The sequence below is a fragment of the Poecilia latipinna genome, unplaced genomic scaffold (assembly GCF_001443285.1).
Source record: "Poecilia latipinna isolate Pla-1442-1.1 unplaced genomic scaffold, P_latipinna-1.0 Scaffold383, whole genome shotgun sequence".
NCBI classification, from domain to species: Eukaryota; Metazoa; Chordata; class Actinopteri; order Cyprinodontiformes; family Poeciliidae; genus Poecilia; species Poecilia latipinna.
In genome coordinates this window covers 175,229-192,348 of record NW_015112999.1, presented here as the reverse complement: position 1 = coordinate 192,348, position 17,120 = coordinate 175,229, and the positions used below count along the sequence as shown (strand labels likewise).

The 17,120-nt window shown below is 38.2% G+C and overlaps 1 protein-coding gene across 1 annotated transcript; it reads left to right on the top strand.

Annotated features, from left to right (window-relative positions):
- The first annotated feature begins 1,531 nt into the window (after positions 1-1,531).
- brca2 (BRCA2 DNA repair associated) lies at positions 1,532-17,072 on the top strand. Its single transcript, XM_015036862.1, has 27 exons — positions 1,532-1,738; positions 2,052-2,150; positions 2,856-3,089; positions 3,196-3,259; positions 3,367-3,419; positions 3,508-3,536; positions 3,656-3,767; positions 3,851-3,906; positions 4,898-4,961; positions 5,129-5,701; positions 6,373-11,049; positions 11,212-11,310; positions 11,391-11,457; positions 11,546-11,997; positions 12,084-12,265; positions 12,354-12,541; positions 12,642-12,812; positions 13,878-14,250; positions 14,326-14,481; positions 14,589-14,736; positions 14,806-14,918; positions 15,001-15,196; positions 15,293-15,459; positions 15,544-15,682; positions 15,769-16,025; positions 16,189-16,317; positions 16,570-17,072. Exons 2-27 carry the CDS (start codon positions 2,096-2,098, stop codon positions 16,924-16,926), a joined length of 9,111 nt encoding a protein of 3,036 aa, XP_014892348.1. The 5' UTR covers positions 1,532-1,738; positions 2,052-2,095; the 3' UTR covers positions 16,927-17,072.
- The last annotated feature ends 48 nt before the right edge of the window (positions 17,073-17,120 follow it).

Sequence of the window (17,120 nt, the reverse complement as noted above, 5' to 3'; positions counted from 1 at the left end):
TAATTGTCAAGGGAAAATGTGCAATCCTTTACTGAAGTGGAAGACCTTTTCTGTCTGTTGAAAGAATGTATTGGAAAACACTGTCAGAAGAGGGCAAAGGGATGTGTTGTTTTATTGTGTTGAGTCCTTTGTGTGTGTTTGAGTGTGTTTAAATGTATTGATCCTGCACGAGTGCGTGAATTAAATTATGACGACCATCACAGATGGAATTATCGATTCCGATTTGTATGAGTGGTTCATGTTAAAGTACTCTGATATGGTGCAGATCTACTGTAATGTCAAACCTGCAGCTACCAGGTGGTTTATCTGTTACTAAAAATATCGTACTGTACCTTTAACCAAGTAGCTTTTTGCAAATTATGTTCATTATTTATATTTCACAGCAAGAGAAAAAATATATTATCATCTAGATTTATAGAAAAATATGTTTTGTTTTCTTTGTTATTCCTGCCAAGCTTGCATATTGTATGCACATTAAAACAAATACTATGAAAATATATATGTAGAAATTATTTTGACTGATGATGAATTGTAAATAGAGAAATGAGAGCTTTGCTCGTTAGATTGTATTTTTATGAAGGCAAACACTACATTGCACGCAAAATGGGTATTTACATATTTATAAAGCTTCCACAATTGCTGTTATAGTTTCTGGCCTTGTAAATACTTCTGTCTTGGCAGCATATTATTTTGTTGTGTTCTCTGCTCTTAATAAAACTTAAATTTGTTAACAGTGTTTTTCTTGTCATTTTTTGAAGAAAAGCATTACACATTTTAGACTCCACAGGTTGTTTTGAGCCTGACCAGGAAGAGTGCTATGAACGTACCCAGAAAAGTAAGAAAACTGAACAAAAGGTGGAGAGTGAGAAGTATCAAGTAGAAAAAGACCTGGCATAACTTGAGAAATGCATCACCCTTTAATTGGTTCAATAAATGTTTTCAAAACTTCCAGGGAATTAACTCGTTGGTCTTGAATTATTACATTATATGTGCCAATAATTTTAGGAGTTTTCAGAGATACACTAATCAGAATTCTGACTCACTTCAGTTTCCAAAGCTTTGACCTGATTTGATACTGACTGATTCTGAAAAGTGTAAATAATAATAAACAAAAACATTCCAAAAATATTTTTGTTAGCATTCCTGTAAATAATTGTTTACAACCAGAGCAGAATAATTGCTGTAAAACAGTGTTAATATTTTGTGAAAGGTGCAAAGAAGATGCACAGAGCTACTTGAAGAATCCCTGTTCTAGCATTTAGATTGTATTTAATAGACAGCTGTGTCAGCACTGAAATCAAAACTTTCAAACATTTTTATTTGCAGTTTAATGGATATTTTGAATAATAAGAAGTTTTATTTATAATACCTTCTGCATCTGAAGTGGCGTTTTGTAACAATATCTTAAATGATGCACTCCACAATAAAAAAAAAAGCACAAGAAGCTTAAAAACTGAATATTTTCTATTAAATTTGACTTTTTCGTGTTGGTGTTTTTGTCCAAATTAAAATCATAAACGGACAGCTTAATTCCGGTCTCTTATTCTGAAGTCAACTTGACTTCCGGAATGCGGCGCGCGAGTTTTGGGTTTTGCTGCGTGACCGTAAGAGTTAGCAAACAAGCTGATTGTTAGTGTTGTATTGTTCATCCCTAAGTTTGGTGGACTATTGTCAACACTTACTTTAAAGTTTTCCCGCAACATGAGCGTAAACACTCTAGTACTTCGCAATCAAACGTGTAAGCTTAACTCCAACTCTGTTTTTATGGCATAGTTTCATTTTAAATGGTTAGCAGTAACAGCTTGTATGGGACACATTTTTAAGATTCGTAGCTAGTTACTGCCAGAAACGGCTCTTATATGGCTCTATTGGTTTGTCTTAAATATCGTTAACTATTAGTTTTCAAGTTATTTTAGTTATAATCGACTATGTTCTTTCTGAAAAGCCTTTGAACCCTTAGATACGTATTCCTCCAGTAAGCAGGTGAAAATAGTGTCCCAGTATTTTTCCGCATTTAACATCTGGGTAATATTGTATTCTTTTCTTCCTAGGTGGTGTGTATAACCAACTCTAGGTGTTGTTCGATTGTTGTGGAATGGATTCATGCATAAAAAACATGTACGATGCATTTAAGGGTGAAATCTGGAAAGGTGAGATTTGTCAACTGCTTCATTTTTAAGCCTGTGTTCGTGTTCAAATACGAGGTGCGTCTTCACAAATAAAAGCAGCATTGAAAAGTTCATTTATTGCCCTAATTTGAACATAAAGGTGAAGCTGAAACGAAAATGGTATATAATCATTTGAAGCAAGTTCCTTTAAACTCTTTCCGTTGATTTTCTTGCCATTCAAATAGAAAAAAAAATGTTAGAAAAGTTCATTTTTATGCTAAAATGTGTGTCCATACCTAGAAAGAATAATCTGTCAGGACTCATTTTGTATTAGTTACTGTATTGATCAAGGTTATCCCAGGTCACTTCAACTTAATTTCATGTGCATTGTTGGGCCTGGCTTGTTGCATTCTTTTCTTTACAGTTGGCCAAATTTTGTTTCGCTGAAAGCCATAATACTCAAAACTAACAGAATTGAATGCTTCAACTATCACAATATGCAATATTTAACTTTTTAGTTATTATGCCGAAATAAATGCATTTTTTTTTATATGTGACTATACTAAGAGACACTGGCATGTAGCAATGTAAGCTCCAAAATATTCTACTTCATCACTGTGCCAAGAATACTTCAGTGTAAATTCTAGTGGCACAATCACCGCCGTTTGCTTTTTATGACATACCAAAAAGTCATATGTTGAGACAAAACGAATGCATTTTTGTTTTGGCCTGTGTTTTATCATTTAGAGCTGGGACCGTTGGACCCAAACTGGTTTGAGTTACTGACAGCCCAAGCTTCTTTAAAAGAAGGAAGTGTTGCCGATAACGATGAGTTATGCGCCAACCAAGAGGGACATTTCAAGGCTCCTCTGGAGAAGACGGCAACAGAAAGCCAGCTGTTTTCAACCCCTAAAGTTTTCAGACACGGTCGAATTGTGTCACCAGACACTGAGGATGATCCGTCGTTCACAGCTGCACAGGGTATTCTTTATGGATAAACAATTAAATAATTAAGACTATTCATCTTAGCTTAAATTTTTATGAAGTTAAACATCTAAAAACTACATGTCCCTTTCATTCTTTCTAGAAAAAGAAACGTTACCGTGGATGCCAACACAAAGTCCCTGTTTGTTTCAGGTGCCAAAACACTGGTGAGTAAAACTTAAGATTTATTCCCTTATGCTGTTAATGACTGGGTTTTCTTATTCTCGTCATTATAAAACAGAACTTGACATTGTATCTGTTTTGTTTATTTTAGTGTCTCTAATTTAAAATGTGAAGGTGTTCAGCCTCAGAGTGAGGAGAGTTTTGGTAAGCTGAAAATGTATTTAATCTTCATATTTATGGTTTGTATATAAAAAAAAAGGAATTGGGCACATAACTACATGTATTATTTCAGATCTTCTGGATTCCCCAGAGAAATCCCCTGTAAGTATAGTCGACCTGAAGCTGATTTTCTTTTTTTAACATTCGTGTTATTTTAATCAGATCTGATAAATGGAAGTGAAAATATTTTCTGCCTTAATTTTATCCTCTGAACGAAACAGGCCACCTATGCCAACCACATTTCTGAAAGTCTCGGTGCACAGATCAATCCTGACATTTCTTGGACCAGTTCTCTTAATACACCACCGGCTTTGCCATCTACTCTAATTTTATGTGAGTTGCTGAAACAATTGGCTAGTATTATTCTTAAATCATGAATAATTTAACGTTTTGTGGATCTTTTTTTTATGTTTCAGCTAAAACTGATGAGAGTCCCTGTCCAGTGAGTGTTACTGCAGACAGAAACGTTGTTGTGAGTACTCTCTGCATAGTTCAGTTACTCGGAATTACTACGACAATGATATTACGATTTACAATAACTGATCAGTTATTGTAAATCTGATCAGTTATTGTAAATCTGATCAATTATTAACTGATCAGTTAATCAGTTATTGTAAATTGTAATATCATTTAAAAATTGTGTAATTCAATCAGCCTTCAGACATTGGTTTGAATTTGGGCAAAGACATGATTGACATGTTACACTTGTGATTTGTGAAACCCTGCCTCTACTTGCTGATCTTTGGGTAACAAAACGGGAAGATTAATAATTCTGGCAGCTAAAAACTATCATTTATATACCTTTTTTTTAATCTATTTATAGTTCTAAAGGTCTAGTTATCAGACTTTGTAACATGAGTAAATTTAAGAAGGTGAAAAAGACACATCTCATAGATCTTAAAATAACATCACACCAAAGTATTTATAAGGCAACAGACAAAAATCAAAAATTTATGTTATTAGAAAAAGCCTCTGCAATGGTTGTGTATTGCCTTGTTTCATTAGCAAACTTAGACCAGCTCTAAATAGTTTATCTTTTAATGCCAACTCAGTTTTCCAAGTCTTCACTAATGCTTAGGCTACTGCAATGACACACTTTGCGCTGCCTATTAGATGTTTATACAGTCAGTTTTATTCATCTTTGAAGTAAATTGATTAAAACAATATGAAATGGACCTTGGAATGAACCTGATACATTGTGCAACCACTTTGCACTAGTTTGAAATAATAATTCTTCAAAGTAGCTTAATCTTTCTGTGTTGCACCACAGGTCCACCCTGATATTAATTTATTTACGCATCCTGAGCTTTAGTATGAGCTTTGAGGGCCAGGAATGTAAAATCTTGTTTCCCACAACACAAGAAAATTTGACAAAAACAGCTGGCTGTTATGTTAATAATACTATATTGGCTTTATATATTGTATTACATACAAATCTGTTTTTTTTTCTTTTTCCTTTCAAGTTTGTACGGAAGCTTTTCCCTTCACTTTCGAATTCCTCCCTTAAGACTTCAAGAACTTGCCAAGGTAATTACTTTTTTTCCCCATCATCTACCCATAAGTAATAAATTGTTTTAGTCATTTTAGATAAAAATGAATAAATATGGATTGCATAGAGTCTATTATATTTGCTGTTGCATGGGAGCGTACTCGTCATAATAATAAATATTGTTTGTTTGTGCTGCAATAAATAGGTCCAGTTTTCCCTGTGACTGAAACCTGCTCTGAGTCTCCGTTGAACCAGAGTGAAAGTCATCAACAACAGAAAGTTGCAGATGCTCTGGAAGGAGAAGTCTGTATCGCAGATGCACCTAAACCTTTCTTTGCCAATAGTAGTTCTGCTCTGAGAAAAGTGAAACCCGACAGAGTTAAACGTAAGCAAATAATTCAGACAAATGTAGACGTCTGCAGCCATGAAGACGCCTCAAAATCAGACAGTGCTGCATCCAGTGAAGAGGCAACTGCTGATCTGGATTCTGGGGGTTTGCCTCCAACCCCACTGGTGAAAACTGGAGATACGGCAATCAGCCAGTGGTCGTCTCTAAGTCTATCTGAAATCTCATCTTCTGCTGTGGGAAGCAATATGACACTGCCAGGGGACACTGACTCTGTGCAACCAACCAGGCCAACATCGAAAATTACTGACTCTGGATTTACTCAAAAAAAGAGAAAATTTGTTTACACTATCACAACCACAAAATCGCAAGCTTGTGGCCAAGACTTTGAGCTCCAGACAGCAGATCTGTCACTAAAGATTTCAGAGTCTGGTAAGACATTTATTTTCCAAGTGTTATGTAAGAATATGAAGGTTTCTGCATGTGGACTGGTCATCTTGCCTCTCTTTCGCCCCCATTTTGTGCCTTTTCAGGTTTGATTTACTGTTGTTCCCAACATTTTCAGGAACAAAGCAGAGCCATCTGCCACATAAATGTTTTGTAATGAGCATGCATTATTTCGTTCTTGTGTTGCTTTGACAACTTACAGCTTTAAATAATTTGTTATATTCTTATTAGTCTCCTGCAAAGAAATGTGACTGTGTGGCTAAAGTAGAGATACAATTGTGTCTAATGACGTTGAACTAAAAAATGTGCATAATCATTTACTATAATTCTAGAGTTTAGAGTTCACAAGAGGGTGCAATTACAATGTACTCTTACTGCGTTGACGTTGTCTTTCTTTGATTTTAAAAAATTGCTTAATGCTCTTAAAAGACCAAAAAAAAAAAAAAAAAAAAATTCCATATGAAGCCAAAGATTAATAAAATATTTGTACATGGGTACAAAATGGAAAGAGACGAGATGGTTGTGTGTCTATACTAAATGAAGGAACAAATAGTTGAAGAGGCAAATATACTAAGCCATTTTAGAAATGTGACCAAAAAATTCCACTCTGTACTATAACTAATTGGTCTTTGTTTTCTTTGTATGTTTTCATTTAGAACAAGAAAACGGCAAGTCATTTGTGAACACCCCAGATAAAGAAGAGTGTCAGAGGACTAAAAACCAAAGAAATATTGTAGAGGAAACCATAAATTGCTCTCTTGGGACAAAACTCCAGGATATCGACATGTCACAACTTTGTCGAGATTTTGCACAGGACTTCAGCCAAATGACAGACTTAAAAACTGCGGAGAACACGCAAAGGAACTTCTCTCCCGCAGCGTGTCTGTCTGTTATGAAACAAGCAAAACCGAACGGAAAGCCAGCTAACTTTCCCAATGATTACAGTTGTATCAGTAAAAACAGACACATCCCTACCAGTAATCAACCATGCTCGATCAGTGAAGTCACTATGATGGACAGTGGATTCCAATCAGGTGTAGTAGACGTCACCCATATGACTTCTTCGTCATTTGGTCTTCCGCTCTTAGAGAACGTTGGCCAAAACCGACCAACGCTGAGCTTCAAAACCGGTATGCATAATTTTCCCTCAGCTAATGGAAGTGGAAAGTCAAAATTTGATGTTGAAGTGCCTGTGCAGAGGTCTGGCACAGGTCAGGCTCCGGAGCATGGAAAGGAAATTGAGTTGCATATGGCGAGCATATCAACAGAGGAACTATGGGACAAAGAAGAAACTGTTGGTCAAAGTAAATGCAGCCAGCCACAAAAAACTCCTCTTTCTCTTCTGCCTGCTGAAGCATCAGGATTCAAAACCGCCTCAAATAAAGGCATCCACATTTCTCTTGCCAACCTGGAGAAAGCAAAGCGTTTTCTTGAAGCGACTGAAGATAAAACGTCTTCTCCCGATAACGGCACAAAATCCTATCATGGCATTATTTATAAAACTAATTCGATTCGTGAAACAACAACAGATGCATCATCTAACACAAACCCGCCTGCCTGTGCCGGAAAGTCATTTGGAAATGTCAGTTCTCAATTAACAGCCTCAGAAAAAGCCGATGTGACAGAACTTTGCGCACTCTTGGAAGAGGCAGACAGCCAATTTGAGTTCACACAGTTCAGATCTGCAAAAAAACTACCAAATCATCAAGATAATCACAATCCGCCACACAAAGAAGACAAGGATCTTGACCCTGCTCTTCTTGCAGATATAGACTTTGATGACAGCTTTAGTTCCGAAGGTGGAAAACAGTCCACAGTCATGATGAATGACAAATTGGCCTCAGTTTTAGAAAACAGGACACATGGAGAAAAAGCAAAAGCCATAAATCAGTGTACAGGAATGTCAGATTTGCTGAAAAGGGAAACTCCGCTCATTCTTCCTGGGGCTGAGGATACTGAAGCTAGATGTCTGGAGAACAACAAGGCTTTGATCCATAGTGAAGCATTTAGGACAGCAGGTGGAAATGTTTTGCATGTCTCTAAAAAGTGTCTGAACAAAGCCAAGGCTTTGTTTGCAGATCTGGAGAGAAGCTTGACAGATCAGAAACCTTCTGATAACCAGAACGGGGAAAATGCTGCCATAACAGAACAGAAATGTAACCGGGATTCTGACACGTTCAGAAAGGACTCGGAAAGAAAGAAGGAAAACTGGGATGTCGGAAGCAAAATTGAGAATTGCTTTTCCAAATTAGAAGGGGTTGTCTGTTCAAATAACAACGTTAGAAACAGGAACGACACCAAAAGTGGGAAAAACAATGGAATTGATACAATAATCTGTGAAAATGGATTCAGAAAGGCCAGTGGGAAAGGAATCTCCATTTCAGCTAATTACATGCAAGAGGCAGATGTATTTTTCAAAGACTGCCATGTAATAGAAGAAGGTAAGAAAAGCTTTTCAAACTTCAAAAGCCCTCAGGTCAGCATTTCTAAGAAGAGTGTCATTGGATGCACTAAACTTGAAAATGTAAATACAGCAGTGGTTTCACATCACATAAAAGGACTACATCTGAATGAAGTGGAAAGAAATACCAAGTTTACAGCAGCTTTGAAAAATGAAGACGGAAAATCTTTTCCGACTTCAAAGCCGTTCGCTATGCTTCACCCATCAAAGAGCACAGATTCGTCTGCTTTTGAAGAGCTGTGCACAGGTGATGGGTTTTGTACAGCTGCTGGGAAGAACATTAGTGTGTCGTCTGCTGCGATGAAGAAGGCTGAATTTCTTTTGAATCAGATTCACGCACCCGAGGAGATAAACAAAGAAACTAATGAAAAAGAAAAGGCTTCAAAAACAAAATGCCTTGGTGATAAGATTTCGAACGTAGATGCTGGTGGTTTCCAACCTGTTGATGGAAAAAAATGTGCAATTTCATCAGCACCGTTAAAGAAAGCAACTCTGCTAAGAGAATCTGAAAAATCAGAGGATGAAATGTGTATTTCCTCTCAGCAACCCAGTCCCAAGATGCCAGTTATCCCAGTTACTAATCTCTGGAGTGGTGGTTTTTCTGCAGCCAGTGGTAAGCCTGTTGTCTTGTCATCTGTGGCTTTGGAGAAGGCTCAGACACTGTTCAGTGACATCAGTTTGAACATGGATAAGATGGCCGAATCTGCTCCATTTAAAAAGGATAAGAAACATCAAACAGAACCTGAAAACATATGTTCTGGTTTCACAACTGCAGGAGGCTCAAACGACCAAATGTCACAGGAAAAATTTGATGATTTGGTTTTAGCCAAAGCAGTGCAAGAGGAAGAGGCTCTCTCTGCCGACGGTGTTCTGGAAAGCAACAATGTAATGTGGGAGAGTGCGGAGAGCAAGAAGGAAGATGAAACACCTTATGCAGATCAAAGGTTTAGGACAAACACACCTGTAGAGGCTGTGAAAGGATGCTTCAGGGATACAGATAAACAAGAGAAACACAAAGAAAACCTTTTACCACAAGCAAGCTGTGGATTTAAGACAGCCAGTGGGAAAAAAGTTGAAGTTTCATCTGAAGCTCTGAAGAAAGCAGAAAACTTGTTAGGTGACTGTGTAGGAGTCATGGATACAGTAAATGCAGCACTGCCAGAATCCAAGGCTATTGATCTTCCAGTCAGAAATGATGGATTTCGATCTGCCAGCGGTAAACCTGTAGCACTTTCATCAGAGGCTCTTCAAAAGGCAAAATCTCTCTTCAGTGACATCGGTTTCGGAGCAGAGGACCCAGATGCTTCACAGATGATCAAAAGTGGCAAGAACCAAGGCGGTAGCAACAATACAGAGAAAATGTCTTGTGGTTTCACAACTGCAAGAGGGGAAAAAGTTGATGTGTTACAGAAAAATCTTCAGAAGGCAAAAGTACTTTTCAAAGAACTTGACGATCAGGTTTTAAGCAAAGCGGCACAGGAGGAAGATGCTTTCTTTGCAGGCCATGATATGGACATTAATAAGGAAATGTTGGAAAATGACTTAAAAGGAAAAGTACATATGCATAGAAGCAGAAAGGCATGTCTTGCAAAATGTTACACGGATGACGAGAAGAGGGTAAGCATTTCTATCCCTGAGTGCTCCAGGGATGCAAACAAACAAGTGGAACAAAGAGAAAACATTTTACCGCAAGCAAGCTGTGGATTTCAAACAGCCAGTGGGAAAAGAGTCGATGTTTCATCTGAAGCTCGAAAGAAAGCAGAAACCTTGTTTAGTGAGTTTGAAGAAATTCAGGATAAAACAAATGCAATGTCATCACAATCCAAGCCTTCTGCTCTTTCACTCAGAAACTGTGGGTTTCATTCTGCCAGCGGTAAACCAATGGCACCTTCCACTGAGGCTGTTCAAAAGGCAAAATCCCTCTTTGGTGACATCACTTTCAGTATGGAGGACTCAGATTTTTCGCAGACAGTAAAAGCTTATGGGAAACAAGACAGTCGAAGCAAAACTGAGAAAATATGTTGTGGTCTTACAACCGCAAAGGGAGAAAAAGTTGATGTGTCGCAGAAAAATCTTCAAAGGGCAAAATTCCTCTTTAAAGAAGTTGATGACTTAGATTTAACAAAAGCAATGCAAGATGCAGACCGTTTTTTTAACCAAGAGGAAGGTTGGTCTATCGAAAGTAACAGTGAAAAATCATCAGAAAAAACTAATACGGCACCCGTTAATGAAAGTGGCAGCATAAAGGGAAACATGTCCAAACTCAGAACAAATACCGGCAGTATTTGTGAAGAGCCTGGAAACGGTTCCATCAAAGCAAAACAGAATGACAGTGGATTTCAGACGGCAAGTGGGAAAACAGTTGCCGTTTCAGCTGAAGCTCTGTCGAGAGCAAAATTTCTGCTGAGTGAAAACAAAGCAGATGAGGAGAGCACTTGTGTTTTTGCTGCAAGTGGTAAACCATTTTCACACGAGGCCTTACAGAAAGCAAAGACTAGCACTGGAGGGAAGTCATTACCTTCAGGAGCAGACAGCCAAAGTGATGACCACATAGAAGAAAAGTCACACTTCTCAATTTGCAATTTAAATACTAAAAGCAGCAACCAGATATCTGACAATATGCAAAAAAATAAATCTTCAGACCCAAAATTTCAGTCGCTAAATCTCGCTGGCTGTACAGAAACACAGCACAAGTTTCTTGCCCAGGAAGCTTTAGATTGCACAAAAGCCTTACTAGAAGATGAAGTTCTAGTTGGTCAAAGTCTGTTGACCACTTCAGAAAATTTGCAGTTGCTAGATTACCAACAATTAAGCGAAAAATCAGCTGAAGAGGATAAAGGGAGGAAAAGGAGAAGTGCAGAAGATCTCACTGGTAAGTATTCCACCTTAAATGGTTCAATAAATAAATACTGTTGTTATTAAATATAAATTCCAATTTGTAGTTTATGAAATTTGAGGACTTTTGGTAAAATCTTTTGAACTGTTGCCCTGTTGTGTAAAATCTAAGATGGTTCTCTTAACTGTTGTAATGTAGCTCAGCCACCTTCTAAAAGAAGGTTACTGGAAGAATTTGACAGAACCGCTAATAATCCACGAGGTTCAGGACTCCACCCAGTGAAAAGTGGCCCAAATGGTAAAACACTCGCACTTCTGTTGCTTGTCTAAAACTGAATATTTTCTAAAATTTAAAGTACATTTTTTCTGTTCATCAAGGGATAATGGACAGGGGTGTTTTCAGGTATGGCGTCTTTCTTCATCCAAACATTACAAAGCCAAACAGGTACGTTATTTCAATTGCTGGAAATTGTGTTTTCCAAAAGAATGATAGATTTTACCATCCTCTTGTGATGTATTGTTGTTTTCCACAGGGATGCAAAAAGCTTTGTGGACACAAGATTACAAAATACAATACAAATGCCTCATTCTGAACAAGGAGATGGTCGATCTGCAGCCTGCAGGATGCCGACATTTGTCCCACCGTTTTTCAAAAATGCAAAGAGAGATGCACTCAATAAACCAGAGGCCAGAGATCGCAAAAAAGTGCCTGCGTTTGTTCCACCGTTCAAAAAACAAAGGGTTGTCCAGCAAGAAAGCTCCCCTACACAACAGGAGGACAATAAGCAGCATCACTCTTTATGTTTGGAGACCAACAGCAAAACAGATGCACCACTTACTAAAACAACCCAAAGCTGTGAAGAAGTTGTCACTTTAGTCAACACTTCAAACACTAAGACGATTAATCAAAGTGTTCCTCTAAAGGTGGGATCTGTCAGCTCTACTGAAATGCTACATGTGGAGGACAAGCCTTCCGGAAGCCAAGGTAGAGTGATATTTGTAACGTAAATCTACTTAAAAGGCCCCGGATTTTCTGTACAATATTGGTAGAATAATGAAATCTATTAACAGACAGGACTGAGAACATTGGACTGGCCCGGGACATGCAGGACATGAGGATTAGGAAAAAGAAGCGGCAAACCATTCGACCGCTGCCTGGGAGCTTATTTCTGACAAAAACCTCAGGAGTGGCGAGAATCCCATTAAAAGCTGCGGTCAATGGAAATATCCCAGGAAGATACTCGGCCCAAGAGGCAAGGCCACAACGCTGACATCTTCTTCTTCTCTAACTCATGTTGTTTCCAGCCAGCAGCACTTCATTTAAATGTTGTTCTGTTTCAGCTGTATGAGTGTGGAGTCCATAAGCATGTTCCAGAGATCACCAGTCAGAATGCTGAATCATTTCGCTTCAATTTGCTGCAATTTGTCAAACAAGAAACGTTAGCCGAAGGAGGTGGTGTTCAACTCGCTGACGGAGGCTGGTTGATCCCCAGTGATGACTGGACAGCAGGAAAAGAAGAATTCTATAGGTACTAATGAAATCCCCTGGTTTTAGACTAATTATCACATTGGGCACAGCCTCCTCTCTTTGGTCACTTCTTGCTTACTATGCTGAACTGTTTTCCACAGAGCATTATGTGACACTTGTGGTGTGGATCCCAAACTGGTCAGTGAGCAGTGGGTGTACAATCACTACAGGTGGATTGTGTGGAAGCAGGCCTCCATGGAGAAATCATTTCCAGAAACAATGGGCAGCCTTTGCCTGACCCCGGAGCAGGTTCTCCTCCAGCTTAAGTACAGGTATACATGGGTTACCGACGTTACACACATTTACAGCTGCAATGTTGTGATTATTTAATCACAATTATGTTAGCAACAAGCTAAGCATCTCTTTGTTAAACACTAGTTTAACAAACTAGTGTCATACTCCTTTTCAGACTCATAATCACCGATGTGATGTGTTTTTAAGAAATATATTATGTACTTTGTGTTGTTTACACTGTCGGTGAAAGGTTTGTCTGAAATAAACTAAACTAAACTAGTTTGTCAATTAATATAAATGCATGATTCCGTGTTAAATTGTGAAAATAAAGCATCATAAATATAAATTTTCTTTTGGAAAAAGTAAAACTCCTAGTCTTAATTTTTGTAATAATTTCATTCTGTTGCTAAATGTTAATCTAAAATGTATCTGATAATTTATTACATTTTTTATGTAATAGTAAAATAAAATTTCAGAAAATGTTTATTTGAGTACACAAAGGTGTACTCAAATGCCTTTAGATATTTTGTTTTGATCTTGCAAAATTATAATAAAAAAAAGCTAAAATCTTTTCATAAAATAAATATTTGAATTTCTAAAATAAATAAGTGGATTTTCTAAGTTTATTTTTCTTTAAATGGTATACTTTCATCTTTGGATTGAGACTTCACAATATTTTGCAATTCTTGAATGTTTTTGAGCAGCTGACAGAGATATAATGCATCTTTATGTAAAGAAGTGCAGCTATTACACTGCTTATTTGGTCCTTTGCACCTTTATTTCTTAAACTGGATCTGCTTTAAATGTCTGATAAATAATAAGAACTCCTGTTCTATGTGGGCTTTTTACTCACAAACCTTTGCCATCTTTTAAAATTATTGTGCAATTCAAAGTTTTTATGATATATGTTCGTTCAGATGCTAAAAAAAATATGAATCATAGATCAGCTTAATTTTTGTGCTGGAATTTAGTTTGAAAAATCAATCAGAGTCTAGAGAAGCATGGGAATTTTGAACTGAAAATCATATAAAGACCTTGCATAATAAAGCTTGAAAAACAAACATTGAGAAATCTTCTGATAAATAATTTTCCTTTATTTCTAGATATGACGTAGAGGTGGACCACAGCCGCAGACCAGCTTTGAGGAAGATCATGGAAAGAGATGATACGCCGGCCAAAACTCTTGTTCTCTGTATCTGTGAGATCATTTCTAAATGTCAGCTCCTACATGCACAGAGCTGCAGCGACACCAAGATGTCACAAAGTGCTGAAACCAAGGTGGAAACTCCAGTTGCGTTCGTGCGACTTACAGATGGCTGGTATGCCATCAAAGCTCAGCTGGATGAACCATTGACTGCAATGCTTCACAAAGGTCGGCTTGCTGTTGGTGGCAAATTGTTAATCCATGGAGCGCAACTGATGGGATCACAAGATGGTTGCTCCCCTTTGGAGGCACCGGATTCCTTAATGTTGAAGGTACTTAAATAACCCAGAGCAGAGTTTTTATTATGTTGTCCACACTGAAATACATAACATGTCATTTTCATTTAGATTTGTGCCAATAGCACTAGGCGTGCACGGTGGGATGCTAAGATGGGATTTCACACAGACCCACGACCATTTCTGCTTCCAATCTCCAGCCTGTATAGTAATGGAGGGGCAGTAGGATGTGTTGACATCTTCATACTGAGAAGCTATCCCATGCAGGTGTGTAGAGGAAAACCTATTTGTATTTTTTCACTCATATTTGTGGATGCTCCATAACTATTTGTCCTGCTGACTGTATGTTTTTTTTTTTTTTCTTTCCTTTTCAGTGGATGGAGAGGAAATCGGACGGAGGTGTTGTGTTTAGGTCCGTTCGGGCAGAAGAGAAGGAGGCGAGACGATTCAACAGCCACAAACAGAAAGCAGTAGAGTTGCTGTTTGCCAAGGTTCAAGCTGAATTTGAAAAAGAAGAAGAAGGTAGATGGTCTAAATTACACATTTAATAGGAAATTTAAATGTGGAGATGCTTTAACGTGTTATGTTCAGGGAGTATCAAACGTCAGCGCAGAAGGCAAACGGTTGGCAAGCAGGATATTGGGAACTTGCAGGAAGGAGAAGACTTGTACGAAGCAGTTGGAGATGACCCTGCTTACCTGGAGGTAACGTGAAATTCTCTTCAAATGTTTAAGTTTGCTTCCCTTGTGACCATTTCTAACAAACTTGCCTATATTTGTGTCTTAGGCTCATTTAAGTGAACAACAGCTGGAGACTCTTCAGGCCTACAGGCGCTCACTGATGGAGAAGAAGCAGGCTGAGCTACAGGACAGATATCGGCGTGCTCTGGACGCAGAGGACAATGAAACGAGCTGTCCGAAAAGAGACGCGACACCTGTATGGAGACTTTGCGTCGCTGACTCAATGACTCAGTCCAGCTGCGGTCTGTCTTGTTGTGGTGTTTTCTGTTTTATTTCTGTCACTTATTCATCCTTGTGTGTAAATGCCCATTTTTTTTCTTTTTCCTTGCATCTTGTAGTTTATCAGTTAAACCTTTGGCGGCCTTCTTCAGACCTCCAGTCTTTGCTGAAGGAAGGTCGTCGATTCAAAGTGTATAACCTTGTTGCCTCTGACGGAAAGAAGCGTAGCAGCGTTGAAACTGTTCAGCTGACCGGGACGAAGAAGACACAGTTCCAGGAACTTCAGGTATTGTATTACACAAAAGGCCATCTTTAACTTATAACTGATAAAGGAAATATTTTCAATGACTTGACTAAATTTTTCACTCAGGTGTCCCAAGAATGGGTGTCCTCGCATTTTCGGCAAAGAATCTCCACAAACTTTGTAGATCTTCAGAATGAGGAATTCAAGCCTCTGTGTGGAGAAGTTGATCTCACAGGTTTAGTCATCAGTGTTGTAGATCAGCAGGGTAAGCATTTGTGTGTCTTTTTTTTCTTCCTCTTTTGCTTTTAGTTTTATTGTTGACTATATGTTGATCTGCATATTCGTACACAGGTCCCTCTCCTGCATTTTATTTGGTTGATGGGAAAAAGAATTTTGTGAAAGTGCGCTGCTTCAGCAGTTTGTCTCAGGCCGGCCTTGAAGACATAGTGAAACCACGCGTCCTTTTGGCACTGAGCAACCTGCAGCTCAGAGGCCAGTCTATACACCCCACTCCGGTTGTGTATGCTGGGGATCTGACTGTCTTCTCTACAAACCCCAAGGAGATTCATCTACAGGAATCCCTCGACCAACTCAAAAACGTGGTACAGGTACAGTGCTGGAAACTGATGACATGCTTTACAAACTGTTTTCTGTTTCTGTATACTTTCTTGCATCCAAATCAAACATAACATCTATTAATCTTTCTCAGTTTTATTTTCATCACGTTGGTCTAAGTAACACGTTGCTTTAATGTCGCTGTTTGTGTTTTAGGGTCAGGACAACTTCTTTTTGACTGCTGAGGAAAAGCTTGCCCATTTAATCAAGTCTGATGGGTCTTGCTCTTCATCTTTGCAACCTCAAACGCCAGTCGCTGCAAGAAGACAAGACTTGAAGACAAATGTGAGTTGATATCATGCCTTGCTAAAGTTTTCATCCATTCATTTGTAAAAATTTTTAAAATGATTCATTGTTTTTGTTTTAATGTCACAGTTTAGCTTTGTTGTGCTGGTCTGACTCATTAAATACATAGACATTTGTGTTTGTATCTTCAGAAAATGTAACTAGATGGAGTAGGAATAGATTTACAAGGCTCTGTATATTTGTTCTAACCACTTGATGCCTAATGAGAGCTGACAACATCTTTTCATGCAGGTGGCCTTTCTGAAACCAATCAAAAGCCTCGGATCGTTTACACCTGTCAGCAGTAACCTTCCTGCTGCAACATCTTCAACAGAAAAAGACCCCAAAACCTTGAAAAGAAAAAGAGCTTTGGATTATCTTTCTCGCGTCCCGTCTCCACCACCCATCTCCCCTCTGGGCTCAGTGGTGTCTCCTTGTGTAAATAAAACATTCAACCCTCCTCGAAGGTCTGGGCCTCCTAGCACTTTAAAGTCTGTACAGCCTGCTGCACCAAAAGCAACTGATTCTGTGGTGGAGGATGAATGGGTGAACGATGAGGAACTGGCTATGATTGATACTCAGGCGTTGCATGTTGGCAATTTATTTTAGGCTTTTATATATATATATATATAACTGTACAAAGAAATAAACATAAAACTTAAAGTTGCTGAAAATCTCGTGGTTGTATTTGTCATGTCCTTAAACATATTAAAGTAGTGAAATTGCTCTTCACATTAAAAGTCATCACTTCTGCACTTGTCTTTTTAATTGACTCTTGTTTGAACTATACGTTTAATCGTTTA